The 23,706-nt window shown below is 40.0% G+C and overlaps 1 protein-coding gene across 2 annotated transcripts; it reads right to left on the bottom strand.

Moving 5' to 3' along the window:
- Nucleotides 1–3,748: 3,748 nt before the first annotated feature.
- Nucleotides 3,749–19,941, bottom strand: LOC311036640 (uncharacterized protein). 2 transcript variants are annotated; one of them, XM_084045475.1, is made up of 9 exons: nucleotides 19,837–19,941; nucleotides 19,478–19,566; nucleotides 19,009–19,332; nucleotides 18,053–18,335; nucleotides 14,582–15,021; nucleotides 7,771–8,085; nucleotides 6,726–7,008; nucleotides 5,809–6,248; nucleotides 3,749–4,303 (listed from the first exon to the last, which is right to left on the bottom strand). In XM_084045475.1, the coding sequence occupies exons 2-9, from the start codon at nucleotides 19,483–19,485 to the stop codon at nucleotides 4,183–4,185; spliced, it is 2,214 nt and encodes a 737-aa protein (XP_083901601.1). In that variant the 5' UTR covers nucleotides 19,486–19,566; nucleotides 19,837–19,941; the 3' UTR covers nucleotides 3,749–4,182. The 2 variants fall into 2 exon arrangements, with proteins under 2 accessions (XP_083901601.1, XP_083901602.1); XM_084045476.1 differs by lacking the exon at nucleotides 19,478–19,566 and having other exon boundaries at nucleotides 19,837–19,926.
- Between the last annotated feature and the right edge of the window lie 3,765 nt (nucleotides 19,942–23,706).

Below are 23,706 nucleotides of genomic sequence, written 5' to 3'. Positions count from 1 at the left end.
AACATAAACCAACCACAGCCACGTCACTATGACAACATAACCAAACAAACCACAAGTCTGCTCCATATGGGCACAAAAGGGGGCATGCCCATATATGGGCATATACTGATGACATCAGGAATCTCCTTATATGGTCATACAAGGGACAAGGACTGACAGACAGTGAGGTGGGGACAAAAATAGACTTGGACTTGATTTGGGACTTGAACGCCAATGACTTGTGACTTGACTTGAGCCCTCTTGACTTGAGACTTTTCACATAAAGTACTTTGTTTTTTTTACAACAAGGGTTATTTTATTCGTTTGTAACTATAATAATTAAAAGCTGAGTGTTAAAAAAAATCATTTAGATTTGCGTAGAACTACACGATGAACTACACGTAGAACTACACGATGTAAAAAAACAAAGTTGTCCTTTAATACCTTACAGCAAGCCCAAATATTAAAATGTTTAAAAAGTGTCCCATTCCCATCAACTATTAATATTATTAGTCAGAAATCACGGCCGTCAGTGACACTTATAATCTGTGTTTCTACAATTTTCCATTTCAAAATTCCATACTTTTCCAGACTCAAATTTCCAGAATTCTCTATTAATTCTTCAGACCATATTTTACAAGTATAAATAGCTACATGTAGATGCTTATTATGTAACAAAATAGTTTTAAAATCCAACTGTACTGTATGTTACATATATGACCATGTATAGTGATTGCCAAATAATTGCAAGATTGTAGCTAGGTACTAAATAGGCTCATACAATTCAATTAAACACTGCTTTTTAAATTAAAACTTGTTGTATTTTTGAAAATGTTCACCTATAATGACATGACCAAAATAGGGACGCCACATTGAAAGTGGTTAACACTAAACCCAGGCAATGTTATTGAGATTTTAACTAACTCTATACCTTCAACCCCTACAGTAACAGAAAAGATGTTCATGTACAATTCACCAGTGAACTAGAAAGGAGAACTAACGTCTGTTGACTTTGCTTTATTGGCTGTTAGATTAGGTAAATCATATCAGCACTGTTTAATAAATGACTAGACCAACACGGATGTACACGGATGACTGTCGCAGTAAGCACGACAACCGTTTTATCATAAAATACGCGGATGACTCAGTCATTGTCAGCCTTCTCGACAATGACGAGGTCGGGCATGGTCAGGTCACAGAGGACTTCCTGTCCTGCTGTAATGATGCGTTCCTTGAATTAAACATCTCAAAAACAAAAGAGCTCTGTATTGACTTCAGACGTGATCCCCCTCCCATCCAGAACACTGATATCTGTGGTCAGCCAGTGGAAATCGTGCCCAGTTACAAATATCTTGGCACGATTATCGACAGAAAATTGAAATTTGATGTAAACACTGACATGCTGTGTAAGAAGGGCCAGCAACGCCTTTTTTGTCTTAGGAAATTGGCCAGATTCAATGTCGATAGAGAATTGATGAAACTGTTCTATAGTGCCTATGTACACTCTGTTATCTCATTCTCTATCACCTGTTGGTATGGTAACCTCGCCATTAAGGATAAAAATGCTCTGGGAAGAATAGTCAAAACCGCCTCCAAAATTACTGGCATCCAGCTGGAGAGCCTAGACCCCTTCTATAACAGACAGCTAATCAAGAAGGCCAGGTCCATTCAACAAGACAGAGCCCACCCACTCGAGCCAGCATATAGGATGCTGCCTTCTGGCCGTCGTCTGGGTGCCCCCGGTGTCAAGAATAACAGATTCAAGTTTTCCTTTATTCCTGCTTCAATTAGAGCAATCAATGCTGCTAGTGACAGGTAAAGGGTAATGTTACTGTGATATTGATGATGATGATGAAATAAGCACTTGTTGACCGGCACTTTACATTTCTGAATGTAGCCTTTTGTTGTATCTCTTGCACTTTATCTCTTGCACTTTGATGATGATGAGGATGTTGAGATGATGATGAAACAAGCACTTTATGACCGGCACTTTATATCTCTTGCACTTTATCTTTATCTCTTGCACTTTGATAATGATGATGATGACGAGGATGAAACAAGCACTTTATGCCCGGCACTTTATATCTCTGATGTATACCTCTGAATGTAGTCCTTTGTCTCAGATCTTGCACTAGATGCGCCCAGACTTATGTTTTATGCTATGGCGTTTGTTTGTTGTCCTGTATTCTGTGTATGTTTTAAACCACTACTCCGGCTGTAAAACTATTTGCCCTTTTGGGACACTAATAAAGACCTTGACCTTGACCTTGACCTAGACATTACAGTCACTCCTACACAGAAAGTTTATGTGTATCTAAGGCTAAAGGATACCTTTATGGCTTCCTTATCGTTTCCTTTTATGGCTGTGTTCGTTGTCATTTCAATAGACACTGTGAATAGACTGTGCTGCACAGACACAGAGCTTTTTTACAAATTAGTAGGTTAGTTTGCGGTTAGTTTGCGTCCTCGTTGGGCATAAATGTTTGACTGTGGAAACTCGTCAAACTTTCTGTTTACGAGTGACTTTATATATAGTCATTTATTAAATAGTGTTGATATGATTTACCTAATCTAACAGCCAATCAAGCAAAGTCAATAGACTTTAGTTCTCCTTTCTAGTTCACTGGTGAATTGTACATGAACATGTTACTGTAGGGGTAATATAATAATAATATAAAGTGCTTACCGGGTAAGCACTTTATATTATTTATGGAGATGTACAGGCCTTAAACGCGGAACTCCAAACACTATTTGGGGAAGTGTCCAAGGAAGGCGGTCATAGATACTCAATTGTCATAATCAATCAAATAAATGTATGACAGTATTGATCCAAGGCCAGGTTTCCTTATACATAAAAGGATAGCCTTTTCTCATAATTACATGACTGCATGAATGTTCAAACAAGTTTTAGATTATTTGTGATGCTATGTATACGAAATTCTGCAACGGCAGCAAATGTATATTTTAATAAAGGATTGGTTAACCTTAATAAGATGTTGTTCCCACTTTAGACCAAGTAGATGGAAAAAAAGGTTTCCTGGAAGTGTCATATCCATTTCCTTTCCCTGTAATTGTCCCCATAGCTTCATATGATTGGCTCGACTGCTATCAATCAAATATGAAATCAGCCAATCAAATGAAGCTATGGGAAAATGAACCGGAACAGGAAATAGGTATGCCATCTTCCAGAAACCTGCACTGCAGTTATGCACAGAGCCTATTAAGGATTTATAAACCTTAAGAAGGCATTGTTCCCGCTTAAGACCTGGTAGATGCAAAACCCGTAGTTAAACTGTTAATAAGTGCATAGTTAACCGTTAATAAATGCTTAATAAACTATATTATAAAGTAACAACACAGCATAATAAAGGTTGAACACTGACATGATAGATAAGTTAGGTAAGTTAAAGAGACTGAATGTGTTTGTAAGGCTATTATAAACAACTTTAAGAGACTTATATTTAATTTGCTTGATTCAATATAGATATTTGATATTCATTTCATCATAATATAAACCAATTGTAACTCTGTTTTAACCATGTTAGACTCAATTAAAACATGATATTGTCCTGCTAATGCGTGAGGAGCCCTATTTTTTCAATTACTTTTTAAATGTATTTTTATCTATAATTTACATAACATTTTTAAAAAATGATATATGGAGAAAACATGTCCCTCTCATACATTAGGACAATATCAGTCACCAAAACCAAGGACGTGTTTTCAATGAATTTAACAGGGTTAAAATGGAGTTTGAAGTTACAATGGATTTGTATAGGAAGGGGCGTGTCTGATGTATGAATATCAAATATCTAAATACTGAATAAAGCAACATAAAAACTGGAACCTGGGGTGCACACGAAAGCCAGAGTAGACGGTAAAATCACTCCAAAAGTGTCTAATGATCTAACAATATATATGCTTACAATGCTATTATTAAGACATGTATAGCCTTATTAACACATAAGGTTAAAAAACATCTTATAAGGACTTTTGGTTAATCAGAGTGGAAAGTTGTTTTGTGGAGTTGTGTGAAAATTTGTTTGGAAGTTATTCAGCTTTTTGGTGACAATTTAATTATTTCTTCCTCAGCATATGACACACTTTTCTAAAGTGGTGATATTTAGGTTAAGTTCTGCATCTCACTTACAGTACAAACTGCTCCGCCTCACCTATAAAGCTCTCCATGCCCCACGGTACCTGTCAGACCTCCTCCAGGATTACGCCCCAGCGCGGAACCTGAGGTCTTCTGACTTGGGTCTCCTCACCATCCCTCACACCAATAAGCGTACCCTCTGCTCGAGCTTTCAGTGTCTCCCCGTCTCTAGCAAACGTTAGCAAACAGAATATACATTTTCATGTCGAGATAACCAATGTCATCCAATCATGAAAGAGAACTCTTACAGGATACGTACAGGTCAGGATAAACTTTGAGCAGAAAACTAATTGGAATCGGAACATTATAAAATTGAAGCTGATAAATGGGTTCTCTCTCCTGGTAGGGTGAAATTGTTAGCCCACCTGAAAATGTATTTTCTGTTTATTAAAGAGCTGGAGAGACGGGGAGACCCCTGTTACTGAACAAACACTCTTTAGCAATTACTGTCAGAAAATAGTGTTTTAACCTTTAACAAACAACAATATAACTTAGAGAAGCATCTTTATGTATAAACCTGTCCATACATTTTTGAGATATAAAACAAATTAACCTTTTGTGACATGCCATGTTTATTGCCACACTCCTTTTGTAGGATTATAAACAGTTCCATGACCCATGTTAAAAATATGTCTATCACTTTTTCGGGTATCTTGCTAAAAAATATCTCATGACAGACAGGAGCTAAAATGTTACCCCATTTTACCAATCTGAGGGAACATAGGGCTGAGTGAACATAGGGCTCAGGGAACATACAGTAGGGCTGAGTGAACATAGGGCTGAGGGAACATAGGGCTGAGGGAACATAGGGCTGAGGGAACATAGGGCTGAGGGAACTTGAGTACGCTCCCGGCTAGGGTAGCCAATCACAGCATGTGGAATTGGAGCACTATGTCACTGTTGTTATTTAACAGTGGTCATCACGGTGATGGAAGTTCACTTACAAAAAGAATGTGTTTTTTTTTAATACCCCTTCCACCCACAATGGGTGACTCACTTAAAAAACATAAATGTGTTTTTTTTTAAGTGCATAGTCCTATTTATAGGGCTATGCACATGTGTCATGTGTTTCGCTAGCCAATCACAGTCCTGAATAGAGTCAGCTTATAGAGTCAGCCAATCACATTGCAGCTAGTGGTCATCACAGTGATGGAAGCTCACTTAAAGAAAAGTATAGATTTGCATTGAATGTGTAGGGGTTAGGGGTGTACAATGGTGGCCAATCACGGTGCAGGGTTAGGGGGGTACAATGGTGGCCAATCACGGTGCAGCGAATGTCGATGTCCAAACCTCACATATAGGGGCGGTTACACCGCCCAAAAATAACACCAAAACACAATATCATCAACACGTATAAAACACTATGGGGCCTATTTTTGCCAGTGCCTTTATATCCTTACACTTCCTTATTTTACTGTTTTTAAAAACATTTTCAAATAGTTCAAATAGCCGATCTACAAGCTCACACCGTGTCGATGTAGATCGGAGAAAAAAAAACCTCTTATCCTTCAAGTACAGAACTAAACTAGTTACTTTCCACCACTGCCTCTTAACCCCAGTACCATTTACTGAGACCATGAAACCGCTGATAGCCTTTGTGCTTCTTCATCTTCAGATGCTGACATGATCTACACACCTGATCGCTGACAAAGGAGAACCGATGGACCTTGTACCTCTCTCTCCACTTGAAGTACTGCATGTACTCGGTGTGGTTGCCATCCAGGTAAAGCAGCCTCTCAGCCAGCTCCTTCGGGCCGCCGGCGAAGTCGTTCACGTGGATGAAAGAGTCTCCCGGAATGTGGTCCTCGTAGTTTGCTCTGGAAGGGCCCAGGACCACAGGCACGGCCCCCATCATCAGAGGAATGTACAGTTTTTCCGTCATGTAGTCCCTGTGGATGGAGTTCTCCCACGACAGGTAGAACTTGCAGCCGTGCATCACCTTGTCGTACTCTTCGTAATTCACAGGGCGATTAAAGGCTTTCCCGTAAACTTCTATCTTGACGTGTTTTTTCATCTCCTCGTAGACCTTGACTCTTTTGAACTGCGGGTTCCAGTTGCTCACGATCCAGCACACCAGCTTGTCCTTCTCTGGCAGCTTGAAGCTCTTGTCCTCCTGTGTCAACATTACACATTTAAGTTGACGATTAATTGTCACTCAAATAATTGCTATTAACGATTGTAATTGTGTGTTTGGCAACTGGACATTATTGGAACATTATGAATACAAAATACATTTCAGTTTGCCTTTTAGGCTTCGTAATAAAACATTGCACAGGCTATAGATATGACAAATAACTTCATTACGCAAAGAAATTATTCACATATTTAGTAAGTTTATACATTTAAAAATATACAGCCGATCTACAATAGCTGATCTACAAGCTTACAACGCGTCACAAAGTGACACCTTATAAGCTTGTAGATCTGCTATTTCTGCTTTTTTTATATTTGAAAATATGAAAATAACTGAAATAACAGATTGCGTTGTAAGCTTGTAGGTATATTGCTTTTTTTAATATTTGAAAATGTGTGAACATTTTTCGACATGGAAATGATTATGACGATTATGTGTTATCTGTGACAGGCCTACCTGTGTCACCGGGGTGAGGTACCCATAAGGCACCGGGATGTGAGAATCCAGCCGATAACTGCTGGTCAAATTGAACACGTCGTTGAGTGCAGGGATGTTGCTGGACAAAGTGGGCGACTCCCAGTTAAACCAGATCCACTTCTGGAACCAGGGACGTGGCTCTGGCGGCAAGTTGTCCAGCCCGCCGTGGATTTCTCCGTGGTGGAACAGGACGGCGTGCGCTTCGTGGTAAACGCTCCGGTCATCCGTTAGCCGACATCCTTCCATGTCCAACTCGCTGCACCTGAGACAGTGGTGGGGAAAGTACTTAGATTCTTTACTTAAAGGGAGAGTTCACCCCAAAATGACTTTTTTTTCCTATCAATTAGTCACCCTAATGGCGACTTGAATTCATGGATATTTCATTGTTTTTGTCACATTCGTAAAACAATAATTTGATGACCAGCCGACCAGTAGGCAGCGGTTCTGGTAGGAGACACAAAGGAGACTCTTTGTGTCTCCTACCGGAACCGCTGCCGGTCATCAAATTATAAAAAATATCCCTGTATTCCAGTCTCCATGGGGTGACTAATCCATAGAAAAAATGTTGTTTTGGGGTGAACTATCCCTTTAAGTAAATGTATCAATACTGCAATGTAGAAACACTCTGTTACAAGTAAAAGTCTGGAATTAAGAATGTACTTGAGTAAAAGTTGTACTGTACTGTAAGTATTGGTATTAAAATGTATTTAAAAGTACCAAAAGTAGAAAGTATACTCATTATGCAGAATGTCCCATTTCACAAGTTTTCAAATGTAGAAAATGTCTAAAAATCTTTTGAAAATAGCAGATCTACAAGCGAGGCTGAAGTGGTTGATGTATGTTTTGTAACAATAATACAAATCTACAAAGTAACTAGTAACTAAAGTTTTCTAATAATTGCAGTGGAGTAAAAAAAAGTATAATATTTGCCTCTGAGATGTGATGGAGTAGAAGTAAAAGTATGGAAAATTGGAAATACTCCAATACTGAGTAAATGTACGTATAGTTACTTTACACCACTGACCTGATGTTAACCTTGCCGCCAAACGGCCAGAACCACATCAATATCAGAATGGCCTCTGTGGACTGTGGACTGATCTGCCGGTCTGATGTGCAGTTTGGGTGAAGGACCTGAAGGGACGTGTTCACGATGTCCTCTGGCCCTGGTGGGGAGACCCTGTCCTCTGGTCCTGGTGAAGAGACCCTGCAGAGCCTGAAGGAGGTCAGGTTGATGTCTAGGTAACTGATGAGATACAACAGGAAACACAGAAGCACCAGGAAGCCGATGCACAGGTGTCGTCGAGTGACCTGGAACCATGATGAGGTCATGGTTATAGCTCTGTGAGAGAGAAGACGGAGAGACAGTCACTTCATTACACCAGCTATACCAGGGGTGGGAAACTTTGATGATGGAGAGGGCCACTATGTGTCCACACTCACTCCTGAGGGCCACATTGCATTATACTGTCGGGCAGACACCTCTTATCTCCGTATTTTAACTTTTTCTATGTCACACAAAAATAGCAAAAATAGCCGATCTACAAGCTCAACTGCGACGCGTTTTGAGCTTGTAGATTTGCTATTTTTAATTGAACTTGTATTTAAACTGTACTTTCATGTGCTTTGTTTTCTGTAAACTTCTACATAAAGTATTCAATCAATCAATGATGATTTTGACAATGCTGATCAGCAACCACAAAATACTACCAGTGTTGGTTATCCCCTGTAAACTAAGAAGGTCACTCTCATGGATGGATTGGCACAGTGAATGGTACAGGGAATTGGAGAGCCATCATGGATCATGTGCCCAGTATAGGCTGACCACTTTAGAACACTGCACAGCAAGTCCAAAGAGTATAGGGAGAACAATGTAGTGTATGGCCTCTCCAATCTCCCATCTTTACTGAAGGAGGAGTAAACAGTAAACCAGCACAGGTACACGGAAGAGATTCCAGTGTGGCAAGCCTCCAACTACTTACAGTACCATGTGGAAGACGACACACCATTGGGGAATGTATCAGCGAAACAGTTTCTGTCAAACAGGATCAAAGATGAGCTAACTGTCTGTCTATCTCGCCACAAGAGCCACAAGAGATTCCAGGGTGGCTGTATCTCTTACCATAAGGCGCCAAAACGGTGGTACCATAAGGAAGACGACACACCATCGGGGAGAGTACTGTATCATCAAAACAGTTCCTGTCAAACGGCATCAAAGATGTCTATCTCAGAGGTCACCCCTGTAAATAACTTTATCATCCACGGCACCCCTGAATGACATTGTTAATTTCTAGAACCTTATGTCATATTACGCTACGTAAATATGTGAAACATTCCCTCTAAGATCCAGTAAGTCTTGCGGAAAACTTGAGAGAATATCCGTTTCCATCAGGACAGAACGTTTTTACTTGGCGTTTAACCACTTGAACCCCAGCATCCCTATTCTGGGGGGAGCATTATCCCAAAATAGGCTATCTACAAGCTCACAACGCGTCACAATGTGACGCGTTGTGAGCTTGTAGATCTGCTATTTTTGGCGAAGAGACTTGGTGTACTGTAGAATGAAAAAAAGCACCAAGAACAGTGCAACTCACGTCCGTTTTACTAAGTCTACTCTAGACGGTCTAAGTGGTTAAACTGAAGTGATATTGATGAATTCCAAATATTATCAAAGTATTCTGCGGCACCCCTGGACTTGCGTCACGGCACCCACTTTAAGAAACCCTGGTCTATCTCGCCAAGAAAGCCCTATACTCTTCCAAGGGAAAGCCAAAGTTTTCATAGTCACTTCAAGGCAGGATATCCTCTCAAACACGATCTTCATAGCACTAGTGGTAGTGCGCCTTGCCGAACCATGTGGCCCATAGGGCGGTAGTGTGTGTCAGCTTGATGTACAAGTACATCCCCCAGCCATGATCTACAAGTACAAAGTAACCCCCGACCTCCCAATCTCAGGGTGGACACTATAACCCAGTGGTGATGCAACTTTGATGATGTAGGGGGCCACTATATTTCCACACTCACTCCAGAGGGCCACATTGCTGGTCGGGCAGACACCTATTATCTCCGTATTTTTACTTTTTTCGTAAATTAATCCTGTACTTCGTCATTCTATGTCACACAAAAGTAGCAAAAATAGCAGATCTACAAGCTCAAAACGCGTCGCAGCGGGACGCGTTTTGAGCTTGTAGATCTGCTGTTTTTGCTATTTTTGAATTGGAATCCTGACTTTTCTTTTTTGCTACTTTTGAATTGGAATTCTTAAAAGTATTTTTTTTTTCTCAAATGCATTCAGTTATACTTATGTTAACTTTATGAACTTAAATACAAATACATTGGACATAAAAAAGACAATAGAATTGTAATACTAGTCATTCAGCTACTAATATAGACTGAAGTAATTAAAGCGGGTCATGTTTGCATGTTTGGAATTGTAAACAGCTGAAATCAATAATATATCACAAATCCAATATTAACCTGCGGGCCGCATTAAGTGAAGGTGGGGGCGGCATGTGGCCGCCGGGCCGCCAGTTGCCCATGTATGCTATAACCACAAGGACACTGAGCTGGTAGCTCGCACAAAGAGGCTGGATAATCCTGACCTGCACGGCCTGGATGCTGTCTGAAGAGGGGCAACAAATCTCTGGATTGAGTTCACTGACACTTCCCTGAGCCTCAACGAATAATGTCTGGTTCCTCAAAGAACTATGCAAAGAAAGTTTCCCTAGAGGTATGAGGAAAATTAATTCACTAAATAATATGGTTCTTAATAACCTTTTAGTCAGGGAATATTAAAAAAATCTTGGAATAAATTCCTTACCAAAAAAAAATCTTCACCAATGTGTTTGTAAAGGTGTCTATAGTAACACATCTCACAAAGACTGAAAACGGCCCAATCTCAATGGGCTTTTTACACTAAAAGTATACCTGGAAAAGGATGGCTTTGGCCGTTTTTAGCCCAAGGAGTGGTTTTGGTGCAAAAATGCTTGCAATGGATTCAAAATCATAAAAACACCCTAGTTTGACCCCTCACATGCTACTTAAAACAGAATTAAATTTTGATATTTTTTTTGGGGGGGGGATTTTTTTTTAACCAAGGTTATGGTGGGTACCCCAACTTTAAGGAGCTGTCAAAAATTCTCCTAGGGGGACTGCATTTCAGTCTTTGTGAGATGTGTTACTAGACACCTTTACAAACACATTGGTGAAGATTTTTTTTTTGGTAAGGAATTTATTCCAAGATTGGAAAATATTCTGCTAATATCCCCTGACTATTTTTAAAGAACCCATTATATGTCTGTGTGTAACATGAGCAATAAATAAAGCATGAATACTAATAATAATGTTCTGTACTACTGAATGCTACATGATAAAAATAAAAATAATTTTCCAATCAGCAGTGGTTTGATTACTATCTGTTGTAATGAACATGAAAACATAGAAATTATTATTATTATTATTATTATTCTCACCTGGATATGAAAGCTGCTGAAAACAAAACACCAGCAGAAACCTGTCTAAAGAACTAATCCCACATAACACTGTTCACCCACAGCCAGTACTTTGTGATGTGTTTTGCATCGTGTGATTGCCTCCTCCAACCTCCTCCTAACCTAAAAGTTAGCTCATGTCTGATCAAAGGTGCCTTCTCATTAAACTTTTGTGACACTGCATTCATTAATCATTCATCATGTAGCCTATATATCTTTTTTGTCTCTCAATTTTCCTATAACAGACCGCTGTCTAATCAAAGACTCAGAGCACCTGCTCATATCAACCTGCGGTGCTTGATTTTATGCTGTATCCAACATGACAGCAATGTAAACAAACACCATGTCATTTACAACTATACGTTGCTCTCAAGAATGTTTTTGAAAACATTTTTAGCTTTAAATAGACAATGCAGTAACCCAAAATGGTATTCTATTCAACACTTCCTTATTTTCCGAGCGTCCGTGTCCGCCCTGCGCAACGCTTATGGAATACTTTCATTACTTTAAGCAAGGAATTACTTAGTTTTGTTGTTACTTTTGGGTCAATTTATTAATTCATTTATTAAGTAGCCGTGTAATAAGCGGTCAATGTCAGCGTGCTGGTCGTTGTTGAAAAATAACCCCCTTCAGGATGATTAAACACCTCAGCTCAACAATTATCCCTTGTGTAACAGAGCGGTACAAATTGAGGTATAGCCAACTACGCCACCTAGGGGATTGCGCCCTAAGAAATAGTTTTTAAGAATCTAAAGGAAGTAAACCACCTGAAACATGAGTTACTCCTCGCCCAGTTTGTGACAATAAGCAGAAACATGAATCAATGCAAATGGTAATCCGTTTTATTCACAATATAGATAGGCCTCCAAAAGGCAATACCAGGTCAGAGTATTTAACCATAATGCAGTAAGAGGTTAAAATGTATCACTGTAGTTCAGCAAGATCAATGTACTTCTACAGGGCTCAGTGCCAAGGCTTACCAAGGGACAAGGGGGACTGGCTAACCAGCCCAGGGCAGTGGCACCCCAAGCCACATCACACAACAATGAAAAGGGTAACATAATCTAAATAGCACACACAAAGGAATGGGGATACCACCACCTCTGGAGCGGGCGTCGCCTGGTCCGGACTTGGGGCCTCAGCACCAGAACCCTAGGCAAAGTGAGAACAATAGTGAGGACCAGTATAATACATTATGTTTAGTTAAAATACATTTCACCGTAGACAGTGTATGACCGGGGGTTTCACGCAACATAATCAATAAAATTAAGCCCAACACCAGGGCTGACAGTCAGGGGTGAAATACACTAGGCAAAGCAGCAGCGCTGTTTCCTCCTCACCGAGCCTTGGAATCACATTAGTCATTTAGCAGACGCTTTTATCCAAAGCGACTTACAATAAGTGCATTCAACATAGGTAGGGAACGAAACTACTAATCACCAGAAGTCTTAAGTGCATTTCCTGCAAAAACAAGCAACCAAGAGTATACCTAGCGCTAAGGTAAAAGTGCTATATGTCAGCTACCTACTTTCTTAAACAGATGAGACAAAATAGCAAAATCAAATGAGCACGAGCTAATACAAAAAGTGTAAACAAGATCCAATAAAACAGTACAACAATAAAACAAGAAACACAAGCAGCAGTGTGTTAGCCTACCATAAATAGTGCTTAAAATCAATGACGCAATAGTAGAGAGGGGGATTTAAACATACCGCACAGTTAGTGCCTGTGGACACATTCTGCGTGGTGCAGTCGCACCCACACAGCCAGGGGTAGACAACCCGAGGGGGGAGTGCTCTCGTGGAGAGACAGACACTCGGGCAGTTGCACACAGACTAAAATTACATAAAACAGCCGGTCAAGTTCATGACCATAACATAACTAAATGAAAACACACTGACACTCGCTAAACAAGAAACATACCTGTGCTGATGCATAGTGGACAAACAAACAATACTGAAGCCCAACAAGCCAGCTTTGTTTGTGGAAGATACACGGTCAGTGAGGACACGCACACGCCGGTGACAAGCGTGGCAACAGTACTGAAGCCCAACGGGCCAGCATTAGAACCCGGTCAGTGAGGACACGCACACAAATGAGACAGCAGCTAAGCAGGGCTTCTTCTTCCTTATGGTGTTTTGTGGCGGTTGGCATCCTTATAGTTGCAGAGGTGTGTGCTGCTTATGTACTGCAGGTAATCAGCCCACTGATTAGTGGGAGGAGGATGGGCCCTGGGCAGAGTGGGGGACAACGCCCATACTGCTACACTTGCATATAATCTTGGTATATTGTAAACAGTAAACACCAACAGCATTTTTCCCCCCAGTAGCTGCCACCTAACCTTGTGTAAACAACTTAACAGTATATTCTATATAAAGCAGAGTAGGGAGGTGCAGTTCAAGCATAATAGTGCAACAAAACGACGGTCGGGGGGGATTAGCGTTGCCCTGGTTCGTCCATTGTGGTCTGTCTTCCTACGTATTCAATTTGTCAACATATAGGACAAAGTAGTTTGATCCAACTACTAATCACCAGAAGTCTTAAGTGCAGGAAATGCACTTAAGACTTCTGGTGATTAGTAGTTTCGTTCCCTACCTATGTTGAATGCGTCTGCTAAATGACTGTAATGTAATGTAATATAGCATGAAAATAGGGGGGGGGGGGGTTAAGACTTTGACAGGGGCCAGTTTGGAACTGTAGCCTCTTGAAGGTGTTTTTTAGGGCAGTTTGGAAAGTGAGTAGGGTTTTACACTCCTTTACTCCTTTTGGTAGGGCATTCCACATTTTTGTTGCATAGCATGAGAACGAGTTCATTCCCTTGTTTGTGCCAAATCTGGGTTGGACATGATCAGTGGAGCTGCCTCTGGTGTTGTGATTGTGGACTTAATTTACGTTTTTTGAAGTATTTAGACAGGTACATGGGTATCCCAATGTTGTGGTGTATCTTGTAGACCAAGCCCATTACAAGTTGCCGTACTCTGTCCTCAACCCTGAGCCATCCAACCCTAGCAAAATGAGCAGGTAACATTTTGAACACAGGCCTTTTACATGTAACAGAGTATTTTTATAATGTGGTATTGCTACTTTTACTTAAGCAAAAAAAAAAAACTACTTTTTCCACCACTGGCTGTTTGAAGAAGTAGAAAGCAAAGCAAAACAAAAAGAAAGGAGAAAAAAAAACGTTATTCTTCAAGTACAGAACTAAACTAGTTACTTTCCACCACTGCCTCTTAACCCCAGTACCATTTACTGAGACCATGAAACCGCTGATAGCCTTTGTGCATCTTCAGATGCTGACATGATCTACACACATGATCGCTGACAAAGAAGTGCCGATGGACCTTGTACCTCTCTCTCCACTTGAAGTACTGCATGTACTCGGTGTGGTTGCCGTCCAGGTAAAGCAGCCTCTCAGCCAGCTCCTTCGGTCCGCCGGCAAAGTCGTCCACGTGGATGAAAGAGTCTCCCGGAACGTGGTCCTCGTAGTTTGTCCTCGAAGGGCCCAGGACCACAGGCACGGCCCCCATCCTCAGAGGATCGTACAGTTTGTCCGACGTGTAGTCCCTGTCGATGGAGTTCTCCCACGACAGGTAGAACTTGCAGCCGTGCATCACCTTGACGTACTCTTCGGGAGTCACGGCGCGATTAAAGGCTCTCCCGTAAACTTCTATCTTGACGTGGTTTTTCATCTCTTCGTAGACCTTGACTCTTTTGAACTGCGGGTTCCAGTTGCTCACGACCCAGCACACCAGCTTGTCCTTCTCTGGCAGCTTGAAGCTCTCGTCCTCCTGTGTCAACATTACACATTTAACACATTTAGGCCGGGAATGAATCTGTGTCATTTTTAAAATGTCTTTGGGCTATTCAAAAATAGCAGATCTACAAGCTCATAGCGCAGCACTCGGTGTCGCGCTATGAGCTTGTAGATCTGCTATTTTTGAATAATCAAAACATTTTTAACTAAAATCTTTGCTTCTGGGGATTCTACACGTCTTCTAAATCCTAACAGTTTCTGAAAAACATATGTAGCTTTAATATCAGTGGTGCTTTTTCATGTCAAGGACCACCCGAAAGTATATGTATTGACCCCCATCTCAAAATGTTTTGTCCCAGGGACCCCCCAGAAGCAAAGATTTGAGTAACAAATGTTCCCTTTAAAATAAAATATTATATATATATATATATGTATATATATATATATATATATATATATATATATATATATATATAGAGAGAGAGAGAGAGAGAGAGAGAGAGAGAGAGAGAGAGAGAGAGAGAGAGAGAGAGAGAACGAAAAAGGGGACCAAAAAGAAACGTTGGAGGTGCAAGTCTAGTCAGCAGGCATATAAATTGTAAAAAAGGGAATGGACCTTCAAGGAAGGGACTGCACACTCCAGGGAACAGATGGACAACTTACTACTGCATTAAGTATTTTATTAGCACGATGCGTTTCGTCGTGAGCTTCGTCAGGTGCTATACAAAAGTGTGTGTGTTCAATACAGGGGGGGGGGGGGGGGGGGGCGGGGGTGTAAGGTGAATGGGTTTATTGCACCAGCCAGTGGCTGTCAGTGGTTCTAATGTTCCATCCATGTGGTATCGGCAAGGAAGTTCACTTTCACTTCCACCCTCAGGTGGTAATACCATACTCATGGCAGAGCACAGGTGCTTCTGCTTACATAGAGTACATCACCCAATAACAATGACAGGCTGTGCTCCTGTTCAGCCTGTTGGATTAGCATCAGTGAGAAGAGGGCCTTGTAGACAACCTTCAGGGCCATGAGGGCTTTATTTCAAACTAGACCAGTGCAAATGGCACTGGGTTACTAGGGGACGAGGGAAGTCGGGAACGATGCAAGTTGGAAATGCATGCCCCGGCGCACGGTTATACAATACCCGTTGCAGCTGTTGTCAGAGTGCTGTATACCTGTTGTTGGAGTATCCGGTGGGCCACAGACAATACATTTAGTTACATTAGAACAAGGCTATCAATGGGTTCATGTGGTTACATTTAGTTACATTAGAACAAGGCTATCAATGGGTTCATGTGGTTACATTTAGTTACATTAGAACAAGGCTATCAATGGGTTCATTTGGTTACACTTAGTTACATTAGAACAAGGCTATCAATGGGTCCATTTGATTACACTTAGTTACATTAGAACAAGGATATCAATGGGTTCATTTGGTTACACTTAGTTACATTAGAACAAGGCTATCAATGGGTTCATTTGGTTACACTTAGTTACATTAGAACAAGGCTATCATAGGATTCATTTGATTACACTTAGTTACATTAGAACAAGGCTATCAATGGGTTCATTTGGTTACACTTAGTTACATTAGAACAAGGCTATCAATGGGTTCATGTGGTTACACTTAGTTACATTAGAACAAAGCTATCAATGGGTTCATTTGGTTACACTTAGTTACATTAGAACAAGGCTATCAATGGGTTAATTTGGTTACACTTAGTTACATTAGAACAAGGCTATCAATGGGTTAATTTGGTTACACTTAGTTACATTAGAACAAGGCTATCAATGGGTTAATTTGGTTACACTTAGTTACATTAGAACAAGGCTATCAATGGGTTAATTTGGTTACACTTAGTTACATTAGAACAAGGATATCAATGGGTTCATTTGATTACATTTAGTTACATTAGAACAAGGATATCAATGGGTTCATGTGGTTACACTCAGAGAGAGTTTAATCTACCCTAACCCTAACCCTTATTGTGACATCAACGATTTTAATTAAATTGACTGACTAATGAAATAATCAGTCTGAAATGATGGATTATGAATTATGAATTATGAATTATGAATTGTGAATTGTGAATTGTGGAATGTCAAACATGTCAAGAATGTTAGGAATGTCAGGAATTTCAGGAATGTGCTCAACAGCGCCACTATTTCCCCTAGCGGTTGAAATGCGAATGGAAACCCACACCTACTACTCTCCTGTGTCATTTAACAGTCCAAAACCTTTCTGACTGACATGGCCTGATCCATGTTTAACCCATATCCTGACTGCTTTGATTGTGCCTACCATGATATTTGTTTTCAATCTAAAAGTTTTTAATTCAAAGACTTTATGCATACATTTGTATAAATGGGTTGCCTTGCATCTTTATGGGATGTCTTGTTAATACTAGAGATGTTCCTTTTGATGTATGTATATATGTATGTATTCATTTATTTTTCTCCCTAAATGAGTTCTCATTTGATCTGTTTGTTTTTCGGTGTTTGTGCATACAGCATCTTTGTCTGCCCTCTCCTGTTTTGAAATATATTTGAATAATTGAATATTTTATACCATGCCTGGAGGGGTGGAACTGTCTAATGAATGGCACTATATATGTGTCACTGTATTGAACACACATACTTTTGTATAGCACCTGACGAAGCTCACGGCGAAACGCGTCGTGCTAATAAAATACTTAATGCAGTAGTAAGTTGTCCATCTGTTCCCTGGAGTGTGCAGTCCCTTGCTTGAAGGTCCATTCGCTTTTTTACAATTTATATGCCTGCTGACTAGACTTGCACCTCCAACGGGTTTTTTTGGATGTGCAGGAGTCCCCTTTTTCGTTCTACATATATATATATATATATATATATATATATATATATATATATATATATATATATATATATATATATATATATATAGTATATATACAATAGCTGACAAGCTTGTAGATCTTCTTTTATTTCTGCTTTTTTAATATTTGAAAATGTGTGAACATTTTTCGACATGGAAACGATTATGACGATTATGCAAAAATAATTGATTATGTGTTATCTGTGACAGGCCTACCTGTGTCACCGGGGTGAGGTACCCATAAGGCACCGGGATGTGAGAATCCAGCCGATAACTGCTGGTCAAATTGAACAAGTCGTTGAGTGCAGGAATGTTGTTGGAATTCGTCGGCGACTCCCAGTTAAACCAGATCCACTTCTGGAACCAGGGACGTGGCTCTGGCGGCATGTTGTCCAGCCCGCCGTGGATGTCTCTGTGGTGGAACAGGACGGCGTGTGCTTTGTGGTAAACGCTCCGGTCGTCCGTCAGCCGACATCCTTCCATGTCCAACTCGCTGCACCTGAGACAGTGGTGGGGAAAGTACTTAGATTCTTTACTTAAAGGGATAGTTCACCCCAAAATGACTTTTTTTTCCTATCAATTAGTCACCCTAATGGAGACTTGAATTCATGGATATTTTATTGTTTTTGTCACATTCGTAAGACAATAATTTGATGACCAGCCCGACCGGTAGGCAGCGGTTCCGGTAGGAGACACAAAGGAGACTTTTGTGTCTCCTACCGGAACCGCTGCCGGTCATCAAATTATAAAAAATATCCATGTATTCAAGTCTCCATGGGGTGACTAATCCATAGAAAAAATGTGTTTTGGGATGAACTATCCCTTTAAGTAAAAGTATCAATACTGCAATGTAGAAACACTCTGTTACAAGTAAAAGTCTGGAATTAAAAATGTACTTGAGTAAAAGTTGTACAAGTATTGGTATTAAAATGTACTTAAAGAAAGTATACTAATTATGCAGAATGTCCCATTTCACAAGTTAATGTATGTAACTAAAGTTTTCTAATAATTGCAATGGAGTAATAAGTGTAATATTTGCCTCTGAGATGTAGTGGAATAGAAGTAAAAGTACAGAAAATTGGATATACTCCAGTAATCTAAAAAAAATACCTCAAAATTGTACTTAAGTACAGTACTTGAGTAAATGTACGTAGTTACTTTACACCACTGACCTGATGTTAACCTTGTCGCCAAACGGCCAGAACCACATCAATATCAGAACGTCCTCCTCTGTGTGAACGGACTGTGGACTGATCTGCCGGTCTGATGTGCAGTTTGGGTGAAGGACCTGAAGGGACGTGTTCACCATGTCCTCTGGTCCTGGTGGGGAGACCCTGTCCTCTGGTCCTGGTGAAGAGACCCTGCAGAGGCTGAAGGAGGTCAGGTTGATGTCTAGGTAACTCACGAGATACGACAGGAAACACAGAAGCACCAGGAAGCCGATGCACAGGTATCGTCGAGTGATCTGGAACCATGATGAGGTCATGGTTATAGCTCTGTGAGAGAGAAGACGGAGAGAACAATGTAGTCGTATGACCTCTTCAATCTCCCATCTTTACTGAAGGAGGTGTGAACAGTAAACCAGCACAGGTACACGGAAGAGATTCCAGTGTGGCAACTGGCGAGCCTCCAACTACTTACAGTACCATGTGGAAGACGACACACCATTGGGGAATGTATCAGCGAAACAGTTCCAGTCAAACAGGATCAAAGATGAGCTAACTGTCTGTCTATCTCGCCAGGAGGAGGCCACACATGATAAAAAAAAAGTAAATTTCCAATCAGCAGTGGTTTGATTACTATCTGTTGTAATGAACATGAAAACATAGAAATAGGCATTTTATCATTATTATTATTATTATTATTATCATCATCATCACCATCATCCTCATTATTATGATTATGATTATTATTATTATTATTATTATCATTATTATTATTATTATTATTATTATTATTATTATTATTATTATTATTATTATTATTATTATTATTCTCACCTGGATATGAAAGCTGCTGAAAACAAAACACCAGCAGAAACCTGTCTAAAGAACTAATCCCACATCACACTGTTCTCCCACAGCCGGTACATTGTGATGTGTTTTGCATCGTGGTGTTGCTTCAACAGACGACAACATTTGCAGTGGCGTCAAGTACATTTACTCAAGTACTGTACTCAAGTACAATTTTGAGGTACTTTTACTTCACTGGGGCATTTCCAATTTTCAGTACTTATACTTCTACTCTACTAAATCTCAGAGGCAAATATTATACTTTTACTCCATTACAATTATTTGAAAACATTAGTTAGGAGTTACTTTATAGATTTTGATTATTATCACAAAACATACATCAACCACTTCAGCCCTATATATATATTTCGTCCATTTGAAAATAGCCGATCTACAAGCTCACAATGCATCGGCTATTTTCAAAAGATTTTTAAACATTTTATACATTTGAAAACTTGCAAAATGGGACATACTGCATAATGACTACTTTCTTCTTTTGGCACTCTAAGTACATTTTGAGACTAATACTTTTGTACTTTTACTCAAGTGAATTTTGAATTCCGGACTTTTGCTTGTAAAAGAGTACTTCTACATTGCAGTATTGATACTTTTACTTAAGTAAAACATGAGAGTATTTTTCCACCAGTGATCATTTGCATCATTAACCCATTTAATCCGGGAAGGCATCTGTGTCATTGTAGATTTTAGCTACAGTATAGCCATTCTTTTATACTTTGGCTATTCAAAAATAGCAGATCTACAGCTTGTAGATCAGCTTGTAGTCATGAACATTAAATGTGATTCAAAGAGTTGCACAAATTGTGCAAATCTTTGAAAATATATATATTTTTAAAGCAACATTTTTTTGTAATTCAAATCTTTGCTTCTAGGGGGTCCCCGGAACAAAATACCAAAATATGGTCTTGGACATAAATACATAATATGTCCGCGACCAAATACAATATAATTTAGTTTTTGGGGATTTAGAAGACATTTGTACTTGTAGATGCGTTCCTGGGTTGAATGGGTTAAACTGACTTCAGATCAGTGGGTGTGCCTTATCTGAGGTCTATGTTTCACTGACACTAGAGCATACAGTACATGGGCAACTTCTATTGTCTTTTTTATGACCAATGTATTCCCATGACGCCACACCCGGCCGAGCCCTTTTGTTCCCTCAGAGCTAGTCTAATAATATGAAAGAGTGTCTGTTGCCTGTTGCCTCTCTCAAACCAAAAGTACAGTTTGATAGATAAATGTTATGTGCTAAAGCTAAGGCAGATTGTAATCCATTGTGTTAACTGAGAAGGCCCTGCCCAATGATTCTATTGTTCCTAGAAACCTGTTTTGTGAGTGGTCAGGTGGAGGTCCTAGGTCAAATATTTGTCTGCATATAATGTGATGTTTATGTGAGAAACGATGTCACGTCCAACAGAATAAAGCAGATTCTATGGACTGCGCCATATGTCGATTTGACTTATAAGTATGGATTGCTGAGAACTCTGACAATAAAATGGAATTTTTAAGAAAGAAAAACTCCGGTGACTTCTTATTCCCCGCCTCCCGGATATGGACTCGTATTTCCGCCGGTTCCCTTATGGTCATAGACGACATTACTTTTCAGGATTCCGATTCAAAAATAGCATCAAACAAAAAAATCAGGATTCCAAAACAAAAATAGCAGATCTACAAGTTCAAGGAGCGTCGCGCTGCGACGTGTTTTGAGCTTGTAGATCGGCTATTTTTGCTACTTTTGTGTGACAAAGAATGGGGAAGTAAGTACGGCATTAATTTAAGAAAAATACGGAGGTGTTTGCCCGACAGTATATGCAATGTGGCCCTCTGGAATGAGTGTGGAAATATAGTGGCCCTCTCCATCATCAAAGTTGCCAACCCCTGCACAAGAGCAACAGCCTCACTGTTCATTCACCCTTTTGTAGAAAGTACTCTTATGCAGAATGTAAAAGTGGCAACAAAAGTAACTAGAAAAAGTGCTCCTCGGAGCACAGGTCTCCGCCAGGTCAGGAAGTTGCAATGTCCAAGCGTCATGCAAATCGTTACACAGTATTCTCTGTAGTCAAGCCAACGGTGCCGGAGATTAGGCGTTGACAGTACTCATACAGATTTTGTCCAAGCGTCATGCAAATCGTTACACAGTATCTCTATAGTCAAGCCAACGGTGCCGGAGATACACAGAGACACACACACGGACACACACACACACGGACGGACGGACGGAGGGTAAAACATACTCTCTCGCCATGCCTTTGGCCTGGTGGAGACAATCAGAAAAGTCATGATGCTAGGGTGGGATGGCTCAGGGTAGGGGACAGAGTAAATGTTTTTTTTTTCATATTACTGTATATTGTTTGTCTTTAAATGTCTCGATGAATTGAATACACAGGACCACACTGGAAACAAGCCCTGAGGGCCCTGGGTTTAATCTTGTTAGCATTCTGTTATAAATCTGTGCCTTGTTTTGCAAACTGTTAAGTATTCAATAAAAAATGGACCCTTACAGGTCTGTAACTCTGAGTGTGTACAAATGGAACCAAATGGACCCTTACAGGTCTGTAACTCTGAGAGTGTACACAGTTACATTAACACTGCAGATTTTACTGTGTCAAAAAAAAGCAATCACTACTAAAACAGCTTGTAGATCTGCTATTATATTTTAAAACTATATTGTCGCTGTGGGGCAGCATCCTCTTATCTCCATAATTGTATGTGGGGTTTTTTTGTAAATGAATTCCATATGTCATCACAGTATCACACAAAAGTATTTAAAAAATTGCAGATCTACAAGAGATCTGAATTTGTAGTTTCAAAATATCCTTATTGTTTCATGTTCTGCATTCGGTTCAACTACTAAAAAAAACACAGTTTGATTTCATAAACAAATGTTTGAGCGTTACTCTGAGAGTAAAAGAAACCTCACAGAATTATATTAACCCATTAAAACCTGGGATGCATCTGTGTCATTTTAGATTTCTTTGGCTATTCTTTTTTTTCCCCGAAAAATCATTGAAAATCTTTGAATATATATTTTTTAAAGCGAACATTTTAACTCAAATCTTTGTTGTCATATATTTGAATATATATATATATATTCAAATATTTGCACACATCGTTGCAGTTTGCATAATGTAGGAGTGTCAGGCAGGGTGCAGCGGACAGCACACATGATCTTTTATTCAAAATCATGCCGTTGTAGATCTGTCATCATCTGTCAACACCATTCAACCTGTGTGTGTGGCGTGTGTGTGTGTGTGTGTGTGTGTGTGTGTGTGTGTGTGTGTGTGTGTGTGTGTGTGTGTGTGTGTGAGTAACTACTGAGGTGTTGTTTCCTCTGGTTGGATCCTCTCCAATAGAACAGTGGTTCTCACATGGTTTTTTTTTCTTCTTTTTTTTGGGGGGGGGAGGGGGGAGTGAAGTGACAATTTAAGGACTTTTAAGACCTTTTTAATACCTAAAAAAAAAGACCATTACTGCATCAAAAGTAAATCAACAAATTATACTAGAAAAACTGGTCAAATATTGTCCAAATTGTCAAATAATATAAGAGGCAAACATTTTGAGAATAGCCGATCTACAAGCTCTCAACGCCTCGCGTTTGCGAGGCGTTGAGAGCTTGTAGATCGGCTTCACAGTGTCGTCGAGACGCCGGAGGTGGTTGCGTGTTTGCATGTGGGGGTGGAGGCTCTGCTGCATTCCTTGCTTTCGCGCGGAAGACGGTCTCGGCGGCCGCAACCGTAGCAGATAGAAACATGAAATAAAGGAAAAAAAAACATTTGAGAGGTTAAAACCTTGACATTTATTGAGAATTACTTTTCCTTTCGGGTTGAGGTTAGTTCAATG

Source organism: Gymnoscopelus microlampas (assembly GCF_963454915.1).
Source record: "Gymnoscopelus microlampas genome assembly, chromosome: 20".
Taxonomy (NCBI): Eukaryota; Metazoa; Chordata; class Actinopteri; order Myctophiformes; family Myctophidae; genus Gymnoscopelus; species Gymnoscopelus microlampas.
This window is presented reverse-complemented; position numbering and strand designations above follow the sequence as displayed.